Below are 21,693 nucleotides of genomic sequence, written 5' to 3' on the forward strand. Positions count from 1 at the left end.
CAACGGACAGTGCCAATGACCAACTCAGTTGCTTTCCACATGACGCCATTTTGCACTCGTTTGAAAGCTCAGATTTGATTGTTTTCAACACTGGTGCACTGATGTGACACCAATTAAGAACTTTGAATTGGATTTATTTAGAAAACACCAAAATGTCCAAAAGATTCTTCAGGAACAGCACACTGCTACAGGTTCCCAAGTCTGATCAAGGAAACATTTTTTGGTTTTCTCCTCCTCCTGACACAACTAATGACATAATTTTCTTGAGTTCTCATTCTTCAGCTGTGGTCAGTGTATAAAAGCAGGAAAACACTCAAATATACAGGGTGTTGTTCAATAGTTTTGACGTGGTGTCCAAAATTATGCGAATATCAATTTTTCTGTTTCTTCCTTAATTCTTATAATTATATGTTGAATTCATGTATTGTCTAAGAAGTGTGACCACTATACACAAGGGGAGCTAAAGACAGGTTGGAATGGAAGAACTTGATAGTCTTGCACAGAGATGGTCCTCCTCAACCCCAGTGAACACAGAGATGCACAGCAGGACTTCTTGCCCTTGCAGCTGACTGAGCACACCAAGATGTGTGCACAGTTTGCAGAAGCAAATCTGGATTTAAATGTTCACCAAGCACCAAGTGTAATGGATGCGTTTGTTCACAATAGATGATGAGTTTATGCTTCGACCAGGTGTGTCAGGACTGTATGTCCTGCTGCACTTTAATCACAATGGATTCTCGCAGTAAGGTGACCTCAGTGAGCTACAATCTCCTGCGTATCTCGTTAAATCTTAATTGTTTCATCACAGCTTTCCGGTTTCCTTCAAGCTGCTCGAGCACAGTAATAAACCAAATGCATAAAGGCGCAAAGAGGCGATGAGGCGCATCGAGGGCCACGTGACTGTAACGGCGTACGCACACGCACACACGCACACATACACACACACGCAAGCACACGCCCGCTCCCTCCGAGCTCGTTTTCGCTCGCGCCCGCCGGCCTTTTGCCGTGGAGCCTCGCGCCGCGCCGTGTCCGTGCGCTCGGTCGTTCTGTCCGCGCGACCGCAAGCTCGCGATGCGATGGATATCCTCTGGCAGTACCAGTTCAGGATCATTCTGCTCGGCGACTCGACGGTAGGCAAGTCGTCGCTGCTCAAACGCTTCACCGACGGCGTGTACAGCGATGTGGCGGACCCCACGGTCGGGGTGGACTTTTACGCGCGGGCGCTCGACATAGAGCCGGGGGTGAAGATCAAACTGCAGCTGTGGGACACCGCCGGGCAGGAGAGATTCAGGTGCGCGCGCACAAACACACACACACACACACACACACACACACAGACCGTTTCTTCCGTCACCAGAGACATTATAATAATAACAATAATAATAATAAGTATCATAATAATAATAATTATTATTATTATAAAGCATCGGCTTGATTATAAAATAAACATCATGCCGCCTGGTTTATTATCACTGATACGCATCATCCTGGAAATCGTTTTTTTTTTTTTTTTCATCTTCCTGCATAAAGAGCATCTACAGCGCCATAAACCACAACAACCTCATTTCAGCCTAGTCAGCGTTTCCACATGCAATCAAACATCACCGAGTTTTTCACCCTGAACGAAGATGTGTATAAACCCCAGCGTCCCTGTTTTCCGTGCTCTCTGGTGGTGATTTGTTTTTCTTTGCTCCCTGACTGGATGAATGAAGCCATAAACACACCATCTGCATGATCCATCCGTGCAGCTCAAGGCATGTTAACATCTTGTGAATTACACAAGCGCCTGTGTTCCTACAATCTCACGTTACTGATCATTCATAAGGTGGATTTTTGAGTGTTGAGCTCCAACATTGAGCTCCTTCTGATTTAGCTATAGCACACCCTCACAGGATGTTTTTTGTTTTTTGCACCACCCTGTGTTATAAAAAAAACAGTTCATTCATTCATATTTAGAAACCACTTTATTCTGGACATGGTGGATCCCTTGAACACTGCTCATGAGACTGAGTAATTCATAGAAGATCAGAAATCAAACCATTGCAATGTTTGCACACCATGCACATAAATTTACACCTTATGAGGAGAACTGGAGAGCCCAAAAAAACTCACACATACATGAGGAGAACATGTGAAACTAAAAAACTAATGGCAACATGAGATCACATTCGAGCTCTGGGTTAAAGCAGGGACCCTGAAGCTGTGAGGCATCTCCAGTTGCAGATTTAAACTGGTACTTTATCAGGATTTTTATATCAATATCAAAATATGATAACACTGCATTTTGTTTCTATTTGCATTTAGATCCATTACAACTTCCTACTACCGCAACTCAGTCGGTGGTCTTCTGGTGTTTGACCTGACCAACCGCAAGAGCTTCGAGCACGTGCGTGATTGGCACCGCGAAGTCACCGAGCACATCCTGCCACACCACATGGTCTACATCTTGGTCGGCCACAAGAGTGACCTGACCCGAGAGCGCAGAGTGCACCGTGGTGAGGCGGAGCAGCTGGCGGCCGAGCTGGGGGTCCGCTATGTGGAAACTTCAGCCAAGTGCAACAGCAATGTGGAGCACGCCTTCGAGCTGCTGGCACGCGACATCTACGAGCTGATGAAGATGGGTGAGATCTCGGCCCGAGACGGCTGGGACGGCGTCAAAAGCGGCCTCACAGCTAAAGTCCTCTATCCGGCTGAGGAAGAGGAAGAGCGAGAGAAGAGCTGCAACTGCTGACTGACCTGGAATGCTCACCTTTAACCTCTTACCTGTGCGTCAGTCAGTCGTCCTGCCGAGTTCACGCCTCCACTTCCTGTATTGCAAGTCAGGCTTGCTGTTTGCCCCTGCATTTTTTTGTCTGTCCACATCTTGAGATGTATGGTTTTATAAATAAAGGTTTCAGGTTGGGAAAAACGTAATCATGGATGGACGGACGGCGAAGAGCAGTAAGATGCAGGAAGATGCTTGGAGATATCACAGGTTGACATTGGACTCTTTCCCGGATTTCCTTTTGAGCTTGTTGTTTTTGTCACATAGTGTTCAAACACTAATGAGGAATGTAATGTACTTTTTCTTACTCAACCTGCTTCACCTTTACCTATTTCACCAGTGTCGCATATCTTCACTAGATCTCACACATGAAGATACACAAGAACTTGCTGACTTTCATTCAGATTGCGTCATTTGTTTGGACGAGTTTGTGCAGTTCAGTTAACATGTAAATTAATCACGCAAAGTGGGAGAACGGCGTACGCCAAGTCTGTGTGCTACTGCATCAATCTTTAGAAGCTGAAGTGTTAGAGCTGTTTTCTGAAGTTCTCGATACTGTAGGTATTATTATGTAACTACTGGAACTCTTCATCAAACTGAAATTTAAAATCCATCACCTCTGAGATTATAATGAGTCCTGAGTCTATGACAAACGGAGAAAAGAATTCAAACACCAACATATTTGCTCTGTCTTTCTCTTTCCTTTCTGTAGTAGGTTGTGGCCTAAACGTTACTACTGTACATTTCTACAAAGCCATTTTTAAAGCAGTGAGTAGATCCACAGCCACATTCAGCTTCAGTTGCCAAATTAATTCCTAATATGAGCTGAAACAGCTGAGGGCCGATTTCGTATATTCAATACTGTTCATACTGTATGCAATTAAACTTAGGTATGGATTATATATACTGTTCATATACACTGTATGAGGGTCAGAGAATCATCTAGGTCAGTCTGCTTGTCCTGTAGAGATGAATCTAATACATTCACAGAATTTGCTCTGGAAAAAAAAATCTTGATTGTAAACTCAGCAATTAATATCAAACTTAAAATGGAGAAAACAAGAACTTGTTCATTTAAATCCAACATCTTTTACATCCTGTTTGTAGGAACAAGAGCAAGAAATGTCCTAAGAGCACGGAAGCTAGAAAATCGACCCAATTAGTGTTAAATAGCTGAAAATAGTAACTAACTTAAATATTCTATAAATCACTTATGTCCATATAGTAAACCTCTTCTGTGTTTGATGAAAATACTGACGGTGCCATAGATTTTTCATTGTTTTCCTCATAATCTCCATCTTGATTTGATTTACCACGCAGAATAAAATCAGGAAGGTGTGAAAGAAAAAAGGGAATAATAAATAAATATAAACGATCTGGACACATTCAGAGTTTTATCTTGTACTTGCGTTTCCAGATCTTTCAATTTACGACTAATATCTCAATGGCAGGTAATCTAATTCACATGTGATTTAATAGTTACGACTTTGGACTGTCATGACCAAGATGCTACTGTTGGGCCCCCGAGCAAGGCCCTCAACTCTCAACTGCTCAGTAGTATAAGTTAATAAATTGTAAGTCGATCCAGATTGCACGTCTGCCAAAACACATAATGTGAATGCAAATCCATTAGACTTGTTTACGGCTGCTGAATGTGCTGAATAATCTGCAGTTTTATTTGTGTAGAGCTTTTAACACTGGACATAAAGCAGCTTTGCAGAAATAAACTGATTCGTTCCTATGCGTTTATCTCTAATAAGTGAGACGGAGATCAGGGAAAAACTCCCCGAGAAGAAAGAAACCTTGAGAGGAACTAGACTCAAAATAGAACCTTAGTCACAGACTGTAGTTTACTTTTTTTCTGATCATTCATTTACACTTTAAGTATCACAACACACCAGCATCACTACTCATGCTTATGAATTATACTGTGAGTAAATTCTTCTTACTAACTGTAAAGCTGCACACAGACAAGGTTCTAGAAGGGGTTTCATAACAGTACATCTCAAAAGAACAGATTTATCAGACATCTCAGTCTCTATCTCAGCTCTCGTGACAAAAAAAAATCACATTTAAATAAGTATACTTCTGCGCTAATGAATTACAATGCATGCCACCTCCTGCTTCTTCTCTCAGCTGTGCTTCTTTTGTGGGATCAATGATTCCACTGGAATTGGGGCCACGTTCTATTCCATTCTGTAATATACCCTTCCATCTTCTCAGACTCAAATATAGATGTGTATGCTGACCAAATAAAGAAGTCTAGCATTAGTTAATGACTATATTCCCATTAGCAGAGCTGCTAAACACACAGCGACCAATCCCTCGTTCCTTCATCTGTTTTGATGGAGAATAATATTATTAACAGGGTTTCTTTTGTATAAACGTTTTATAAAGTAGATTTCGATAGGAAACGTGAAACCAGTAGAAGCCACACCATGGTGACATGTTTATGTGGGGTGAATAGATAGATGGATGAATGGATGGACGTTTTGAAGTATCTTTAGTGGCTAACATTTGTGTTGAGAAATTTGTACTTTTACTCCAATATGCAATTTTTTTTTTTTATAGAACTTAAAATGAATATTGGCTGAAAACAGCTGAAGCATTTCTGCCCCAGAGCTTCTCGGGTTCTAGATCGGGTTCTTGTGCTCGGGTTATTGAAAGTTTGGACATTTATATGCTCTCCGTGTGTGTGTGTGTGTGTGTGTGTGTGTGTTGGTTTGGGGAGGGGGGGGGATTGGGGTATTTGACCCAAGGAAATGCTAATAGGTGAATTGCTCATTCTAAATGGTCCCAAAGTGTAAATGAATGTGTGTGTGTGTGTGTGTGTGTGTGTGTGTGTGTGTGTGTGTGTGTGTGTGTGTGTGTGTGTGTGTGTGTTGGGGGTTTTTGTGGGGTTTCCTTCTGGCACCTAAAGAAATGCTAATAGGTGGATTGGTGAATCTAAATGGTCCCTGAGTTTAAATGAATGTATGAATTATTTTGGTGTGTGTGCGTGTGTGTGTGTGTGTGTGTGTGTGTGTGTGTGTGTGTGTGTGTGTGTGTGTGCTGACATTCCATCCAACTGAACAATTTAGTACAATCACTATATACATTGTCATAAGAGTGCATAGTGTTAATTCTGCTTTAATTAACCGGATTGTATATTTTGCTTTACATTCATTATTTATAGTTGAATTTTACATTGTTTGTTTGATTTCTCTTCATGAAAAACTGTCACTGACACTGTACTCGATGCTCAGATGTTCACCTCTTCCACTGGCACTGAAATTAATACAGTCATATTAATAATTATGTCAATTTACATCAGCAGATTTCTGACCAGCTGCTCAAACAGTAAAAAGTATAATTAGTCTCTGTACACATTAATAAATGTGTTATTATTAAATATTTAATAAGACTGTATGACTTTACTGTTGAAGCTTTATTAAGGCAAAGAAAACAAAAAAACATTTTTTTTTCCACCCCAAATTATTCATAGAAAGAACATACATAAGATGATGTTTATGCCATTATTATGTATATATTTTTTTATTACAACGACATAATTATAGCGAAAACACATTATTTAATAAATAATGTGTAATTTAGGTCTTTACGCATCACATTAAATCTTTTTATTCGATTGTTCAAGTTTTAATTTCTTCACATTTAAATAAAAACAATCCCATATTGCTGAATTGTTCACATTTGCGCCATCCAGTGGTGGCCCGAAAATGCGCAGCAGTACCCTGCTTTCTGTATTCCTACTTTTCCCTGAAAAGAATAAAAATAAAATACACACAAGAGGAGAAAATCGCGTGTTGAAACCTTCAGACGCCTTTGATCCTTCCATTAACTCCTCCAGCAGCTTTGTGCAAGCTTCTGCTCACACTGTAAATTCACACTAATTACTATGTGGCTGAATGTGTGACGTAAAAAATAAATTATTTATGTCCTGATACACCGTGTGTTTGATCTGATTCTTTCTGATTATAATGACCTGTTAATGATCTGCTTCTTGGTAGATCTGTTTGTAATGCAACGTGAGCTCATGAAATTACTCGATCGCCATGCTACATATCCCATCATGCTTTGTTTACATTAGTAAATATGTGTGTTTAAGGTGTAAATCATAATTATTTATGGGGATATGTAAAGATAACCAACATAGAAATATTACAAATACAAATGGGCAAAAGTTTGTGGACATCTGATCATCACATTCATAGGTGCTTGTTGAACACCGTATTCAAGATTCCACCTTCTTCATGAAAACACCACTCTTCCACTAGTCTTTATATGGAAACTTGTGATCATTTAACCACAGGAGCATGAAAGATATCTGAGGAGGTGGGGAGTTTTTGAGGTTAATTGAGTGTTCCAGTTCATCCCAGAGTTGTTCATTAGGTTTGAGGATGTAAGGGCCCTGTGCAGGACACACACTTTTCTAAACTTACTTTTACACACACACACACACACACACACACACACACACACACACACACACACACACACACACACACACACACACACACACACACACACACTCATATCTCATAGACACTTGGGAAAAGAATCACATGTGGTTATCATGTATTTGTGCTATCAACAAAGTTTATGCCCATTAGTGCCATCTCGTGGTCAAACAAAATAGTTTAAGATATTTGTTGTGATTATTTTCCGCCCCCTTGTGGTGACATGAGTTCAGATCAATTTAGCGCCCAGGCAACATTAGATTAGATTAGAATAGATTAGATTTAAATGTATTGTCATTGCACATGTACAAGGCAAAGAGTAAAATGTTTACATATGTACAGGTTGGTGAGGCTATAATATAGAGATTAATAAATAATGAGAAAAGGAAAATATAATATAATATAATATAATATAATATAATATAATATAATATAATATAATATAATATAATATAATAAACAGAACACGGAAGGGTGGTTATATACAATGAGTGCAAAGAAGGAGATATTGCATACAGTGCTTATGAAAAGGTTATATACATATGTTTAAAATGATATAGAGTGCAAGAAACAAAAACAAACATGATATCAAATAAACATTTACAAAAAATTGTATAATTATATTTATACATGTATATGTTCTTGTTAATCAAACATATAGCTGATTTGTGAAACTCAGCAATTCTCATTTAGCGGCTGTATTTTCTTCGATATTCGTTATTGGTAATAATAGCCACTTTGATTTAATAATAAGAAAAAGATTTATCGTATTGTGTAGAATTTTTAAGTGCATAATGTATTTCATATACTGCAAAAATAGCAAAAAAAGAAATGTATGTATAAATGTTTTCTCGGTTGTCACGGTGAAAACAGAAAAGCACGCTCTCCTATTGGCTGAAGAAACAATCCCATGATGCTTTGCTAAAATGGTGATTCTGCCTACCGTCTTTGAGAAAGCTGATCTGATTGTAGTGTTTGGATGTGCAGAAGCAGAGCGTTAAAAAGGGCATCTGCTGTGAGTGGCACAGTGCGGGCACGAGCTGCTCCTACTGCGGAATCGCTATCAAGAGATTTCGGATGCATAATTTTTACCCCCAGGAGCTGCTGATAACCGCCAGTTTCGGCGCTCCAATTAATACAGTTGTCTAAAGAAAGAAAAATATTTGCTTTTGTGACTTCAATAATTCTCGAGTTAATTTATTACTAAATCTACAATACGTTATTGATTCCTAAGGGGAGATTATTTGTAGTTGCTCACAGTTAAGTCTTTTTTTTTCGGTTGCTGCCATTAGGGGGCGCCACAGTGGATCATCCGTCTCCACACCACTCTGTCCTCTACATCTGCCTCTTTCACACCAACTACCTGCATGTCTTCTCTCACCACATCCATAAACCTTCTCCTTGGTCTTCCTCTTTTCCTCCTTCCTGGTGTCTTTATCCTCAACATTCTCCTACTGATATACCCCATGTCCCTCCTCTGCACATGTCCAAACCATCTCAATCTCACCTCCCTCACCTTGTCTCCAAAACGTCCTACATGCACTGTCCCTCTAATAAACTCATTTCTAATCCTGTCCATCGTCGTCACTACCAACGAACATCTCAACATCTTCAGCTCTGCTACCTCCAGCTCCACCTCCTGTCTTTTACTCAATGCCACTGTCTCTAAACAATACAACATCTCAGATCTCACAGAAGAAGATTTAATTAATAAATATACATATTAATATATATGTTATGTGAAATAAAATATGTAGAAGCTGTTAAAAACAAACGGCAGAAAAGTCAGACTACAATAAGTTATAAAAGTTAATGCACATGCAACTATTTATTAATATTGTACTGAGATTATTGCCGTAATTGGCCAAAATATGAACAATAGATGTGGCATGAAAATCTATAAATATAACTGTATCTGTATTATCTATATCCTGGATCAGAGGTGGCAGAAGCACACACATCCTTCAGTAGAAGTGCAGATCCTCATGTTTTTAAAGATTCTGGTAAAAATTGAAGTTCTGACTGCACTTTTTTACTCAAGTTAAAGAAGTTTGAGCTCTGACATGTTCTTCAGAAAAAAATAGTGATTATTGCTACCTGTTTTAGTGTCACGCTGGAAACTGGGGGAGAGCGCCCCCTGTCGGTGTTCTTTATTTTACAAAAGCACAGTGTTTTGTTGTTATTATGAGTGTCTAAAAAAAAAAAGTAGACCCTTCAGACCCTTTACAAATACGAATGATGTATTGCTTTTATCTGTACGATCATAAAAAACAGTAATTTAAGTTTGAGGAAAGAAAAAAAAACCCTCCCCGGTGCGTTTGTCGACCCCAGAGGGTAAATTGTCTGCCTCATGGCGGATTTGGTGATTTATTTGAGTCTTGGCGCATCAGTAAAACTAATGTTTACTGATTAAAAATATCGTTAAAGTTTATTTATTGATTTTATTTCTGAAAGGACGTTGTGAATAAATGCATGTTATGCTAAAGGTTTTAAACCCAGCCATTAGGGGGGCACAAGCCAGTGTACTCTTAGTGCCGGTCCCAAGCCCGGGTAAATGGGGAGGGTTGCGTTAGGAAGGGCATCCAGCGTAAAACATGTGCCAAATCAAATATGCGGATCACAAATGAGATTTTCATACCGGATCGGTCGAGGCCCGGGTTAACAACGACCGCCACAGGTATCGTTAGCCGACAGGGTACCGGTGGAAATTGGGCTACTGTTGGCCGAAGGAGGAGAAGGAGAGGAGGAAGGCGTCTACAGAGACGGCAGGAAAAGGAGCAGTGTAGGAGAGTAGAGGTTCGGGTTGGTACTTTAAATGTTGGTACTATGACGGGTAAAGGGAGAGAGATAGCTGATATGATGGAGAGGAGAAAGGTAGATGTGTTGTGTGTTCAGGAGACCAAGTGGAACGGGAGTAAGGCCAGGAACATTGGAGGTGGGTTTAAACTGTTTTATCATGGTGTGGATGGGAAGAGAAATGGTGTAGGGGTGATTCTGAAGGAAGCGTACAGTAAGAGTGTAGTGGAGGTGAAGAGAGTTTCTGATAGGGTGATGATCGTGAAGGTGGAAGTTGAAGGGATGATGATAAATGTCATCAGTGCCTATGCTCCACAAGTTGGCTGTGAGATGGAGGAGAAAGAAAGATTCTGGAGTGAATTAGATGAAGTGGTAGATGGTGTACCTAGGAACGAACGATTGGTGATTGGGGCAGACTTTAATGGGCATGTAGGTGAAGATGACATACCGGTAGAAGCGTGGAGATGTTTAGGAGAGATGGCAGTGGAGTTTTTAACCAGATTGTTTAACAGGATTCTGGAAGGGGAGAGGATGCCTGAGGAATGGAGAAGGAGTGTGCTGGTACCGATCTTTAAGCATAAGGGAGATGTGCAGACCTGCAGTAACTACAGGGGAATTAAGTTGATCAGTCACACCATGAAGTTATGGGAAAGAGTAGTGGAAGCCAGGTTGAGAGAAGAGGTGACCATCTGTGAGCAACAGTATGGTTTCATGCCGAGGAAGAGCACCACAGATGCCTTATTTGCTTTAAGGATGTTGATGGAGAAGTATAGAGAAGGACAGAAGGAGCTGCATTGTGTATTTGTGGATTTAGAGAAAGCGTACGACAGGGTGCCGAGAGAGGAGTTGTGGTATTGTATGAGGAAGTCAGGTGTGTCAGAGAAGTATGTGAGGGTGGTGCAGGACATGTATGAGGACAGTGTGACGGCAGTAAAGTGTGCAGTAGGTACGACAGACTGGTTCAGGGTGAAGGTTGGACTGCATCAAGGATCGGCCCTGAGCCCTTTCCTGTTTGCAGGGGTAATGGACAGGTTGACGGACGATGTCAGACAGGAGTCTCCCTGGACTATGATGTTTGCAGATGATATTGTGATTTGTGGTGAGAGTAGAGAGCAGGTTGAGAAGAGCCTGGAGAGGTGGAGATATGCGCTGGAGAGAAGGGGAATGAAAGTCAGTAGGAGTAAGACAGAGTACATGTGTGTGAATGAGAGGGAGGGCAGTGGAGTTATGCGGTTGCAGGGAGAAGAGGTGGAGAAGGTGGAGGAGTTCAGGTACCTGGGGTCAACAGTGCAAAGTAATGGAGAGTGTGTTAGAGAAGTAAAGAAAAGAGTGCAGGCAGGGTGGAGTGGGTGGAGAAGAGTGACAGGAGTGATTTGTGATAGAAGAGTATCTGCAAGAATGAAAGGGAAAGTTTATAGGACTGTGGTGAGACCTGCGATGTTGTATGGATTAGAGACAGTGGCATTGAGTAAAAGACAGGAGGTGGAGCTGGAGGTAGCAGAGCTGAAGATGTTGAGGTTTTCGTTGGGAGTGACGAGGATGGACAAGATTAGAAATGAGTTTATTAGAGGGACAGCACATGTAGGATGTTTTGGTGACAAGGCGAGGGAGGCGAGATTGAGATGGTTTGGACATGTGCAGAGAAGGGACATGAATTATATTGGTAGAAAAATGCTGAAGATGGAGCCACCAGGTAGGAGGAAAAGAGGAAGGCCAAGGAGGAGGTTCATGGATGTGGTGAGGGAAGACATGCAGGTAGTTGGTGTAAAAGAGGCAGATATAGAGGACAGGGTGGTATGGAGACGGATGATCCGCTGTGGCGACCCCTAATGGGAGCAGCCGAAAGAAGAAGAAGAAGAAGAAGATGCTGAAGGTTTTAATTTCGCCTCTTATTTATTTATGTATTTATATTTTTTTATAAAAATGTTCAAACAGAAATCTTCGCTGCACTGATGACATGTTGATAAAATTTAGTGCTATCAAAATGAATTTGCGTTTGAATTTTGACAGCCCAAATGTATATGTACATATACACAGATACATATACAAATCTTATTGTAAATGTTGTTCTCTAATGAATGCATTCAGACTGAAGATCCACCATATAAAACACAAGCAGAGAAAAGATGATGATGATGATCAGGTGATTAGGAATGTCTCTGTTCTCAGTCATGTTCTCATCATTGACTCCCTCCGTCTCATCCACGTTAACCCCAGACTTCTTACTGCCTTTTGCCTGCTCACTGTGAGCTTCAGAATCTAGTCTACGTCTGTGGTGTGAGAGAGACCAGTGGATTGAAAAAGACGCGCGATGACAGGAAACATGTTGATGGACTGAAATCGGTGCTTAATGAGAAGAAAAGATATTTACATTTGACCAAATTAATAGATTAAAACTAAATTAACGAGTCTATTTTGAAAATGTAAGAAGTAGAAAGTAACCCAATATGTTTTATATTCCTGATTGTCCAAAGTAGCTCCATTTAGGAGAAAGAGAAGTTGAATGAGAAGGTGAAGGAGAAGGAGGAGAAGGTGAAGGTAAGGGAGAAGGGTAAGGTGTGCTCAAACTTTTCACACTTCTATATGTGTTCAGTGCACTATGTGGGAGCTCAGTGATTAAAAACTTAAATTTTGGATCGAAATGTTACGAGTTCAAATCCCAGCATCACCAAAACTGCCACTGCTGGGCCCCTGAGCAAGGCCCTTAACCCTTAACTACTCAGTTGTAAGTCACTCTGGATAAGAGCATCTGCCAAATGCCATAAATGTAAATGTAGAGATGGAAGACGTGTGTGTGCCGTTCCGCAGAGGTAGAGATGGTGCAGTTTGCTTGTTTGTTTGATAGTGTAACTATTATTATTGTTGTTTTTTCGTATTGCATTTATAAACTGTATTGTATGTGTTTATGTATTTATAGATTTTTTTTTGCTGTTGTAATATGAAATGTTCCCAAGCATTCAGTAGACTACAATGACCTGGAGAACTCTTCTCTTATATTTTTTTAACAATCAAACTTTACATATATATAATTTATGTCAATATAATTTATTTGATATATATAAAGACTGAAAATCAGAGAAAAAGTGTTGAAGTGCTTGTTTAGAGAATACTCAATTTCCACCAGGAAGTCTGACAACTGCGCATGCGCACTAGCCTTCCGAGGAGAAAAAAAAAAAAAAGAACGAAAGAAAGAAAGGATGAGTCCAGCGCCGGTGTGAACGGTAAGACTGGTAATACAAAAAAAAACGATCTGATTTTATTCGTTAATCAGCGCGAGGCGGTTCGGTAGCTGTGGGTCGGAGCGCAGCGCGGGGGAGTGGAGGGTCTCCGCGGCCTGTGTTGCGCGAGCGAGCGCCGGCGGCATGGCGGGGCGGCGTGGCCGTGTGCGTGCCGCCGCACGGGGACACGTCACACCGTCAGACCGCGGCGTAGAGGAAGACGGAGGGGGTGGGGGAAGGCGCACGTAAAAACGTACACGCGCGGCGGCACGCCACGTACACGCCACGCGACGTAAACCTTCACGCACGCACGCACGCACGTACGCGCGCGCGCCCGATCGATCCCACGTTTGGTCGGGGCTTTGATCCCGCAGCCGGTTCTCCAACACCGTCCCGTTCTGTCCCTTTTACCCGTCTCCAAAAATGGCGCATTTTAGCTTAGCATGCTAACTTACAAAACACACAAACACTGAGCTAACAACCAGGCTCAGTCTTGCTAACGTGAAACCGAAATGACTAGCTAGCATGACCAAATGACGGCCCACACACACACACACACACACACACACACACACACACACACACACACACACACACAAATATCGAATACCCTGGAACATTATTGGAATGAAAGTGAAATGTAGATGGAAACATTCATTGTGTAACCAAGTCATTATTTTACAGAATAATTCAATAAAAATCCCATTCACACACATTTTCAGCACGTGTGATCCCCCTGGATCCATTTTAGATCACCTTCACACACCTTGCCAGGAAATCCACTTATCAGAATGTTCTTGAGATATAGGAGAAAACCTTAGAGCCCAGAGGAAACCTGTTAAACCCGGCGTAGCCTGTCGTGCCGAAAAGCAAGTGACCTGAATCAATAGACTGCTGGATGTGGGTGAACGTGCACTGTACACGTGTATACTTAGTGATGGATGTGTGTGTCCTTGTCCAGTTTGACCGACGAGAAGGACATGGCGGAGACGGAGGTGACTGTGTCCATGGGAGACGTGGTGGTAATGAAGGCGGCTGATGAAGAAGAGGTTGCAGCAGGAGATTCCAGCAAGGCGCAGGTCATCCTTCAGCTGCAGCCCATCACATCCGGGTTGGTCACTTGCTCCCGAACATCTGGTGAAGAGCAACCTGAGGAAATCTTGTTTTGAGTGCAGTAGCGGTCAAACCAGGACTACGAGAAATACGAATGATATCTGATCTCCTTCAGTACACATCTAGTGATAGATACACATCCGTTCGTAGATGGAGATATTAGTATAAAAAAATATCTGCAAAAGAGAAGGTTATTCAGCATGATGTTAGCGAACATAATACCTCAGGTTGAATCCACACATCTGCACATGTTCACAAACAAATTTGATCATAAAATACAATGCGTAGGATCTGATATTCACATGAATGATAAACAGCTGACAAGTAATAGACGTCTTTCACACATCGTGAATTCTTTGTGTGTTTGCAGGACTGAAGATCATCCAGGTGATGCAGCTACAACAGGTAGTTCTTATGTTCTTATGATTTCATTTACGTTTTACGGCATTTAGGCAATAGTTTTTTTCCAAAGCAACTTACAGTTTTCTCATTTATACAACTGAGCTGTTGAACCCTTTCTCAGGGGCTCAGCAGTGGTGGATTGGTGGTGCTGGGATTTGAACTCATGACCTTCTGATCATAAGTCCAACATTTTATCCATTGACCTAAACGTTTCTCCTTGTGATTAATTCCGTCAACAATTTAATAAAATTAAACTCGGAGCCATAAAACTGCAAGAACAAAATCGATCTCCATCCAACAAATTTGGTGAACAATTCTAACATTTGTTTGCGTATCCTGACGCCTCTTACCACAAATCACAATATTATCCACAAACATCATAGTCCACAGAGACTCCTGTCTGACCTCGTTCTTGAATCTGTCAATCACCACTGCAAACAGGAACGGGTTTAAAGCCGATACTTGATGCAGTCCAACCTTCACTTTTAACCATTCTGTCGTTTCTACTGCACACTTCAATGCTGTCACACTGTCCTCATACATGTCCTGCACCACCCTCACATACTTCTCTGACACACCAGACTTCCGATGTCAGAAAATGTTCACGCTGTATGTTTGTAAACGTGTCTGAATGGTTTATTTGTGTTTCTTCTTGCTTTGGGAAATGAAGTTTTGACAGCAGGAGAGGACGTAGAGTTGGGATACCCCATCACATGTGGCGAGAGCAAAGCTGTTCTTCTGTTCAAGAAATTTGTCTGCCCAGGAATTAATGTCAAATGTGTCAAGGTGAGTTTATTTCTTGGTCTTTTTTGTGTGCTCCGAATGCTTCATTAGCAACTAATATGAAGTGTGTGTGCTTGAGAGTGAGATATTATAAGGTGTTTGGAGGTGTTAAGTTTCTCCACCTGCATTTCCTACACCTAATCCGTTTTCCTTAAACATCACTGTCTCACACACACACACATTGTAAGAAGAAGAAAAAGAAAAAAAAAAGTGATTTTAAAGTTTAACCCTTTCAGGGAAACTGCATTGCGACTACATTCCGATTTCTCTCCCTTTCTACAGTACGAGGACGAGTTGATCAGCCCTAAGCAGTTTGTCCATATGTCTGGAAAAGCTACCCTTAAGGACTGGAAACGGGCCATCCGAATGGGTGGGGTCATGCTCAGGTATAGAGAATGAGGTTTGGAAAAATATATAAAATAAAAAATAAAGTAATTAAAATAAATCGCACTCTAAGAGTTTAATGAGATCACCTGTACATTCATGCTATGATTTAATCAATCAACCAATCACGTAGCAGGTAGTAATGAGTCATTCATGAATGATTCGTTCAATTTGAAGGAATGTGACTCAGAGGAATGAGTCGTTTTAAAGGGTGATTCAATAATTTTTATCATTGAGCAAAGCATCACAAAATTTCTGTGGGTTCTGTGAAGGAAACAGAGTTCAGTAGTTTACCTCTCGGCTCGTCCGTTGTCCGTTGTCCGTTCGTTCGTTCTTTTATCATGTGACTTCCATAGATTTTATGCAGATATATATATATATATATATATATATATATATATATATATATATATATATATATATATATATATATATATATATATATATATATATATACATCTAAAAATCATTGGAACTGTAGTTAACATTGGTGTCCTTAATGCAAGTTTGTAAACCTTTTTAACTTGATGTTATTGATTTAGAACTTGATATTTCTCTCAATGTGTGTGTTTGTGTGTTTGTAGGAAAATGATGGACTCGGGTCAGTTAGATTTCTATCAGCACAGCACGCTCTGTTCTAACACCTGCCGCAGTACCAAATTCGATCTCCTGATCAACAACACGCGCTTCCCTCCTGACGGCAGTGTCCTCGGAGTTCCGTCATCGTCTCAGGGTGAGACACAGTTACACATCACAATCTTTAGGAGTTCAGGGTGTTAAACTTCCAGAGCTTTTTAGAAGGTTGCAAGATTGTTTAATATAAATGCAAATTATTATTATTATTGCTTTTCAGGGCAGGTTTCTGTGAGTAATGGTGCAGAAGTTGTCATGATAGAAGAGAAGCCAGAAGAAGCGACAAGCTCTTTGGACTGGTGTGCTGCAAGTGTTGAGGCTACGAAGAAGAAGGAAGTGGCAGAGATATCAGGTGAGATCTTCACTGCTATGGTTTTTGATAAGATTTTTTAGCAAAAACTAGATTCTGAGTGCATCGGTGCATTCTTTACCCAATAGAGGAGACACTAAGCTTCTGGAAGGGCATCGCAGATGTTGGTCTCATGGGAGAAGTGGTCAGTAACATCCGTACTAAACTGCTGGAAATGCTGCGAGGGGTACAGCTTTGCTCTGACCAGACCAGTCTACAAGATGTTGGTGAGCCAGTTGGAATAATCGACCACAACACTGTTTCAGTCTCAAAATTCTCTCGACTGTCTGTCTCGAGCTGTGTCTTTGGGTATCTAAAGGGTCTGGTTGTTTTTTTGTTGTGTAGAAGTGGCAGTTCTGAGCAACCTCACGCAAGTGTTTGGCCTGCTGGACTCCATCAAGCGAATCCTTGTCGTTCGGAGACAAATGACCGACTTGGGACAGAAGAAGGTCCTCAGAACACTCACCAGTGAGTAATAACAGATCTTTATTAGCGCTCGAGCGATACCGATAGCTAGGTTGGATCATACTTGTCGATAAATAATTTGTCAACCGTTTATGGATAAAAAGACAAAACAAACACTCAGTGTGAAATAGTACTGAACGTTATTAAAAAAATGAAGTACTGAATCGTGAAAATGTTACTACATTATAAATAACAAATATTAGATAGCGCTCTTTGTGCAGCGCATGGACTCGCATGTCAAAACAAACAACAAGTGGTGTCACTGATTTTCCTCTAGAGGCCGCTGTTGTAACATCAGCCTTCCGGTAGCCGAAAACTATCGGTTTGGATTTTTGACAATAGGACCAGGAATCAATTATTGTTACTGATTTATCGACAAAACCGAGTAATCTGTCATCTTTAGTCTTCAGCCATGTTCAAACACTAGTGTCTTTGACATACGATTTTGTTGTTATTTTTTAGCTCTTGTATTTAGTTTTTTTTATAATCGTTTCACATAGCCGTGTTTAAGCCTTTTGCCTTCAGCCTTTTGTTCGGGCTGTATGCTGAATGTATGCATTACGGCCACAATTCAAACCAAATATCTATTGAGCACACTGTAAAACAGGGGCTCTGTGCCAGAAAGTCTGTCAAATGTAACATCAGGGTATTGTTAATAGCCCCATTTTACCCCCAAACAAAACACCAGTCTCAGACCAGATGTTCAATCCCGTCATGTCTGTCTGGCCCCTGAGAGTGACCTGGGCACACTGCAAGAAGATGAAGACCTGGTTTTATTAAAGCAAACCCCCCTGACCAGGATGTTGACCTTGTTTACGGTATGTGTGCATGTTAGGTCTGGAACAGCAGCTGGAGGAGCAGAAGAAGCAGCAAGCTCAGCGCTGGATAGTCTCACCTTCATCCTCGACTCCTCCACCAAAGCGCGCTCCGAAACGTCCTCGTTTACATCGGCCGGCCTCCGCCACAGTGCTCCAGCCAATCACACTTCACTCACCCCAGTACACACTCATCTCCCCCATCACACTGTCCTCTGTGTGCCAACCCATCACTTTTCCCGGCCTGGCGCAGCCGCCCGGCGCCGTCACTCTCTTCACTCACGTTCCACAGCACGACGGCAAGGCGGAGACCTTAACGCTCGTGGGCACTATGGCGGCGCAGGAGCCGGCTCAACTGGGCACCGTGGAGCTCGGTGCCATGGGAACGGTGGAACTCGGAGCAGCAGGTGCGATGGAAATGACGGACACAGTGTTGGTGCAGGATCATGAGAGCCAAGCGATCGAGATCGACCTGCAGATGGGAGCAGAGGCAGAGGGAGCAGGCAGGGAAGAGGATGAGACGAGAAGTATGTTGGGAGGAGGGGAGGATGGAAGTGAAATGGTGGTGGGAGATGGAGAGAAAGTCGAAATGGAGGAGTTGCATTTGGACACCAACGGCCAGATTCACAACCTGCAGATTTTAGTGGTAGAAGATGGGGAGCAAGTGCAGGTTGAAGGCAAAACTGATTGATTCATGGACGGAAGAACAAAAACACACACACACTCACACACACTCACACACACACACACACACACACACACACACACACACACACACACACACACACACACACACACACACACACATTTAAACTGAGACATTTGCACTTGCATTTTTTTGTACTACTTTCCTAAAAGAGGACCAGGTTGTGTAACTGCTTTATTTTGTATAAGCAACTTCAGTATTCCTTTATTAACTTTTAGAGAAGGCATGTGCATTTTGATATGCTTTTGTAGAAATGAGTGCAGTATTTTTATTTTTTATTTTATTCTATAGGTCATAGATTCCTTTGAGCACTTTCTTTAAACTGGTGCCATAATATTAGGAATTTCCATCAACTACTACATTCAACTGTTACTTAAGCCAAGAAAACATGAAACAATACTTTATATACTGGATTATTTTGGTTTAGCCAACAACCGATTCTGATCTGAATGTACAGCTGGGTGGTTTGGCTGAAAATAAATTGTATGAAATTTTCAGTAATTATAACAATAATAACAGTCATAATATTAATACTAACCACCCAAAATCTGCCTGGAGAAATTGTACCTAAAATCCATAAAATAAATGATATAAATTATAATATAATTCTAGTCTAAAGTAAATGGTAAAAGATTAAAACTTGAATATCTTTGCTATTTTACAAATGATTTTATTTAAGTTTAACAGTACAGAACATTTGTGGAACAATTGTAGGAAGATTTCGGGGCGTGTCGTTCTTTATTTTTTTATTTTTTCCCTGAAACAGTAAAACATTTCAGACACCAGACATGCCTTGGGTGATCAATTCTATATTTTAATATGTGGAAAGTTGCATATGTTTGATACTTAAAAAAAAAAAAAAAAAAAAAAAAAAAAACTATTTCGACTCAATTGAGAAGAAGGTGTTTTATTTGAGAAGATGCACGAGAATATTTATAGCGTGTATAAAATCGACGTGAAGAAGTGTGATGGAGTGAGCTCTTTACAGAAGACAGGATGTTTCGTAAATCGTCCACGCTGATGAACATCGGATGCACGGTGTGAAATGGGTTTAGTGGTTCCTCTCTAGATTTCCTGGTTCTGGATGCGGGCCAAGTTGATAAATGAATTAGAACGGTGAAATCCTTTATCTCGACCTCGTGTTTGCACAGAAATAGGCAACTAATGTTTCAGTAAATTGGTAGTTGAGGGGAATCGGCTGCAAGAGTCTTCCTATTTGCTGAGAGTTTTGTCTCTTGAATAAACTATTCTTGTTTGTCAGTCTTGCATTAATGTGTAATCTCTTCAGATCCAAATATTATGCAAATACTAATGCCTGAAGATTTGTCGGAAAGATTGGAAAAACGCCAGGGGGAGCATCGGTACTCCTAGTAGCATGAATTACAGGCTTAAAATAAAAATTGGGATGTTTATGGAGTAAAACATTACAATGGTAGTCGCACCAGAAAAAATATTGTATGTAAATCTAAGTAAAGGTCCTAAAACGCCATGCATTATAATTTCTTTTCATGTTTCTTGAAAACATTGCTTTCTCATAATCACTACTTTGTTGTTTCTGTGTATTCGGCATAAGAGCATGTTCTAGAGGCAGCATCATTGATGATAACCATAACCGTTTGTGCAAGCATGAGGAGGAAATTAAGTCGCGAAATAACGAGAAAAAACAATTATAATGCGTGGCCTCTGAAGACGTTTAACACTGAAAAATGATTTCTGAAGTTACTGAGTATGAACACAAGCCTTTCTGGTTAAAGTGCATCCTTTCGGCCGGCAGGGGGCGCTTGAGCCCCATCATGAGTCTTTTCATTGTTTTGTGTTTTTGTTGTGGATATTTCAAAATAACATGCACAGCAGAAAGACCTTCATCTTCCAGTTTCCGTGCTTTTTCTCCATTAACAGAATTCTAGATGCCAGTTATATTTTTACTTAGTCAGTCAGCGTGAGTGCTATAGGATCCTGTTAGTGATGCCATAAATAATCAGCTCCTGAAAGTCATTTTAGTGCTGGCAAAAAGGTTTTTGGCTCATATATCATTATACAGGTCCTGCACCCTGAGCCAGCCCCTAACCGTAACTTCCTGGAATTATACACATGAAAAAGCATGCAGTATTTTAGTCTCTATAAAATATAATGTTAAAACAGGGGTAACAACATGAGCATGGGATCTGAGTAGTGATTAAAGGCACCATGTAATAGATCCTTCATCTATTCATCTACAAAAACTGCAGTGAATCCGGAGCGAATCTCAAAAACATCAGGTTGGAAGCACAATTATAATAAAGCATGAAATTTCCCCTTAAACTACGCCAATGCTCTCGTGCACAAAACCAGCTCCATGAACATCTGCTTTACACGTTTTTTGGGAGATCTTAAGGTGCCTGCTATAGAGCCGATGAATTGGAAAGCCGACTGCATCCCAGGCCTCCTCACCTCACCTACATCAATACCTGATTTCACTAACAGGATGAATGAGCACAAATCCCCCATATAAGGTTTGAAAACAGGACTAAAATAACACTTTTACACATCCAAAGTGTAGTTTCCTGGTAGAAGATTGGATTTATTGACTGTGAAATGAGTCTGCTTCAATTTAAATTGCAGGCTTGTTAAAAAGCAGATGCAAGCTGCATGGGCTTTTCATAGCCATTTTTCACCCTTGAATGAATCCTCTTTTAAACCACCTTATTAAGCACTGTTGCTTTGTCTAATTCACTAGTAGCAGTGCCAGATAACTGCCAACAACGTTAACGACAACGATGTGTACAGAGTAATGGATAAATATTATCAGGGTAGTGGTGGGCTCTT

At 40.9% G+C, this 21,693-nt stretch overlaps 2 protein-coding genes and 1 long non-coding RNA gene across 4 annotated transcripts in view; 2 read left to right on the forward strand and 1 right to left on the reverse strand.

Annotated features, from left to right (window-relative positions):
* The window catches only part of LOC310727181, a 91,447-nt gene that overhangs the window by 3,410 nt on the left and 66,344 nt on the right, over positions 1-21,693 (reverse strand). The gene's annotated exons all lie outside the window — the stretch shown is intronic.
* Positions 922-6,708, forward strand: rab42a (RAB42, member RAS oncogene family a). Its single transcript, XM_083543388.1, has 2 exons — positions 922-1,291; positions 2,305-6,708. The coding sequence occupies exons 1-2, from the start codon at positions 1,077-1,079 to the stop codon at positions 2,729-2,731; spliced, it is 642 nt and encodes a 213-aa protein (XP_083399514.1). The 5' UTR covers positions 922-1,076; the 3' UTR covers positions 2,732-6,708.
* Positions 13,120-20,148, forward strand: gmeb1 (glucocorticoid modulatory element binding protein 1). Of its 2 annotated transcripts, XM_083543312.1 has the most exons (10): positions 13,120-13,241; positions 14,200-14,349; positions 14,722-14,755; positions 15,414-15,539; positions 15,819-15,922; positions 16,505-16,653; positions 16,774-16,905; positions 16,992-17,129; positions 17,248-17,370; positions 18,203-20,148. In XM_083543312.1, the coding sequence occupies exons 2-10, from the start codon at positions 14,219-14,221 to the stop codon at positions 18,871-18,873; spliced, it is 1,608 nt and encodes a 535-aa protein (XP_083399438.1). In that variant the 5' UTR covers positions 13,120-13,241; positions 14,200-14,218; the 3' UTR covers positions 18,874-20,148. The 2 variants fall into 2 exon arrangements, with proteins under 2 accessions (XP_083399438.1, XP_083399437.1); XM_083543311.1 differs by lacking the exon at positions 13,120-13,241 and having other exon boundaries at positions 13,290-14,349.

Source organism: Silurus aristotelis (genome assembly GCF_946808225.1).
Source record: "Silurus aristotelis genome assembly, chromosome: 6".
Lineage (NCBI taxonomy): Eukaryota > Metazoa > Chordata > Actinopteri > Siluriformes > Siluridae > Silurus > Silurus aristotelis.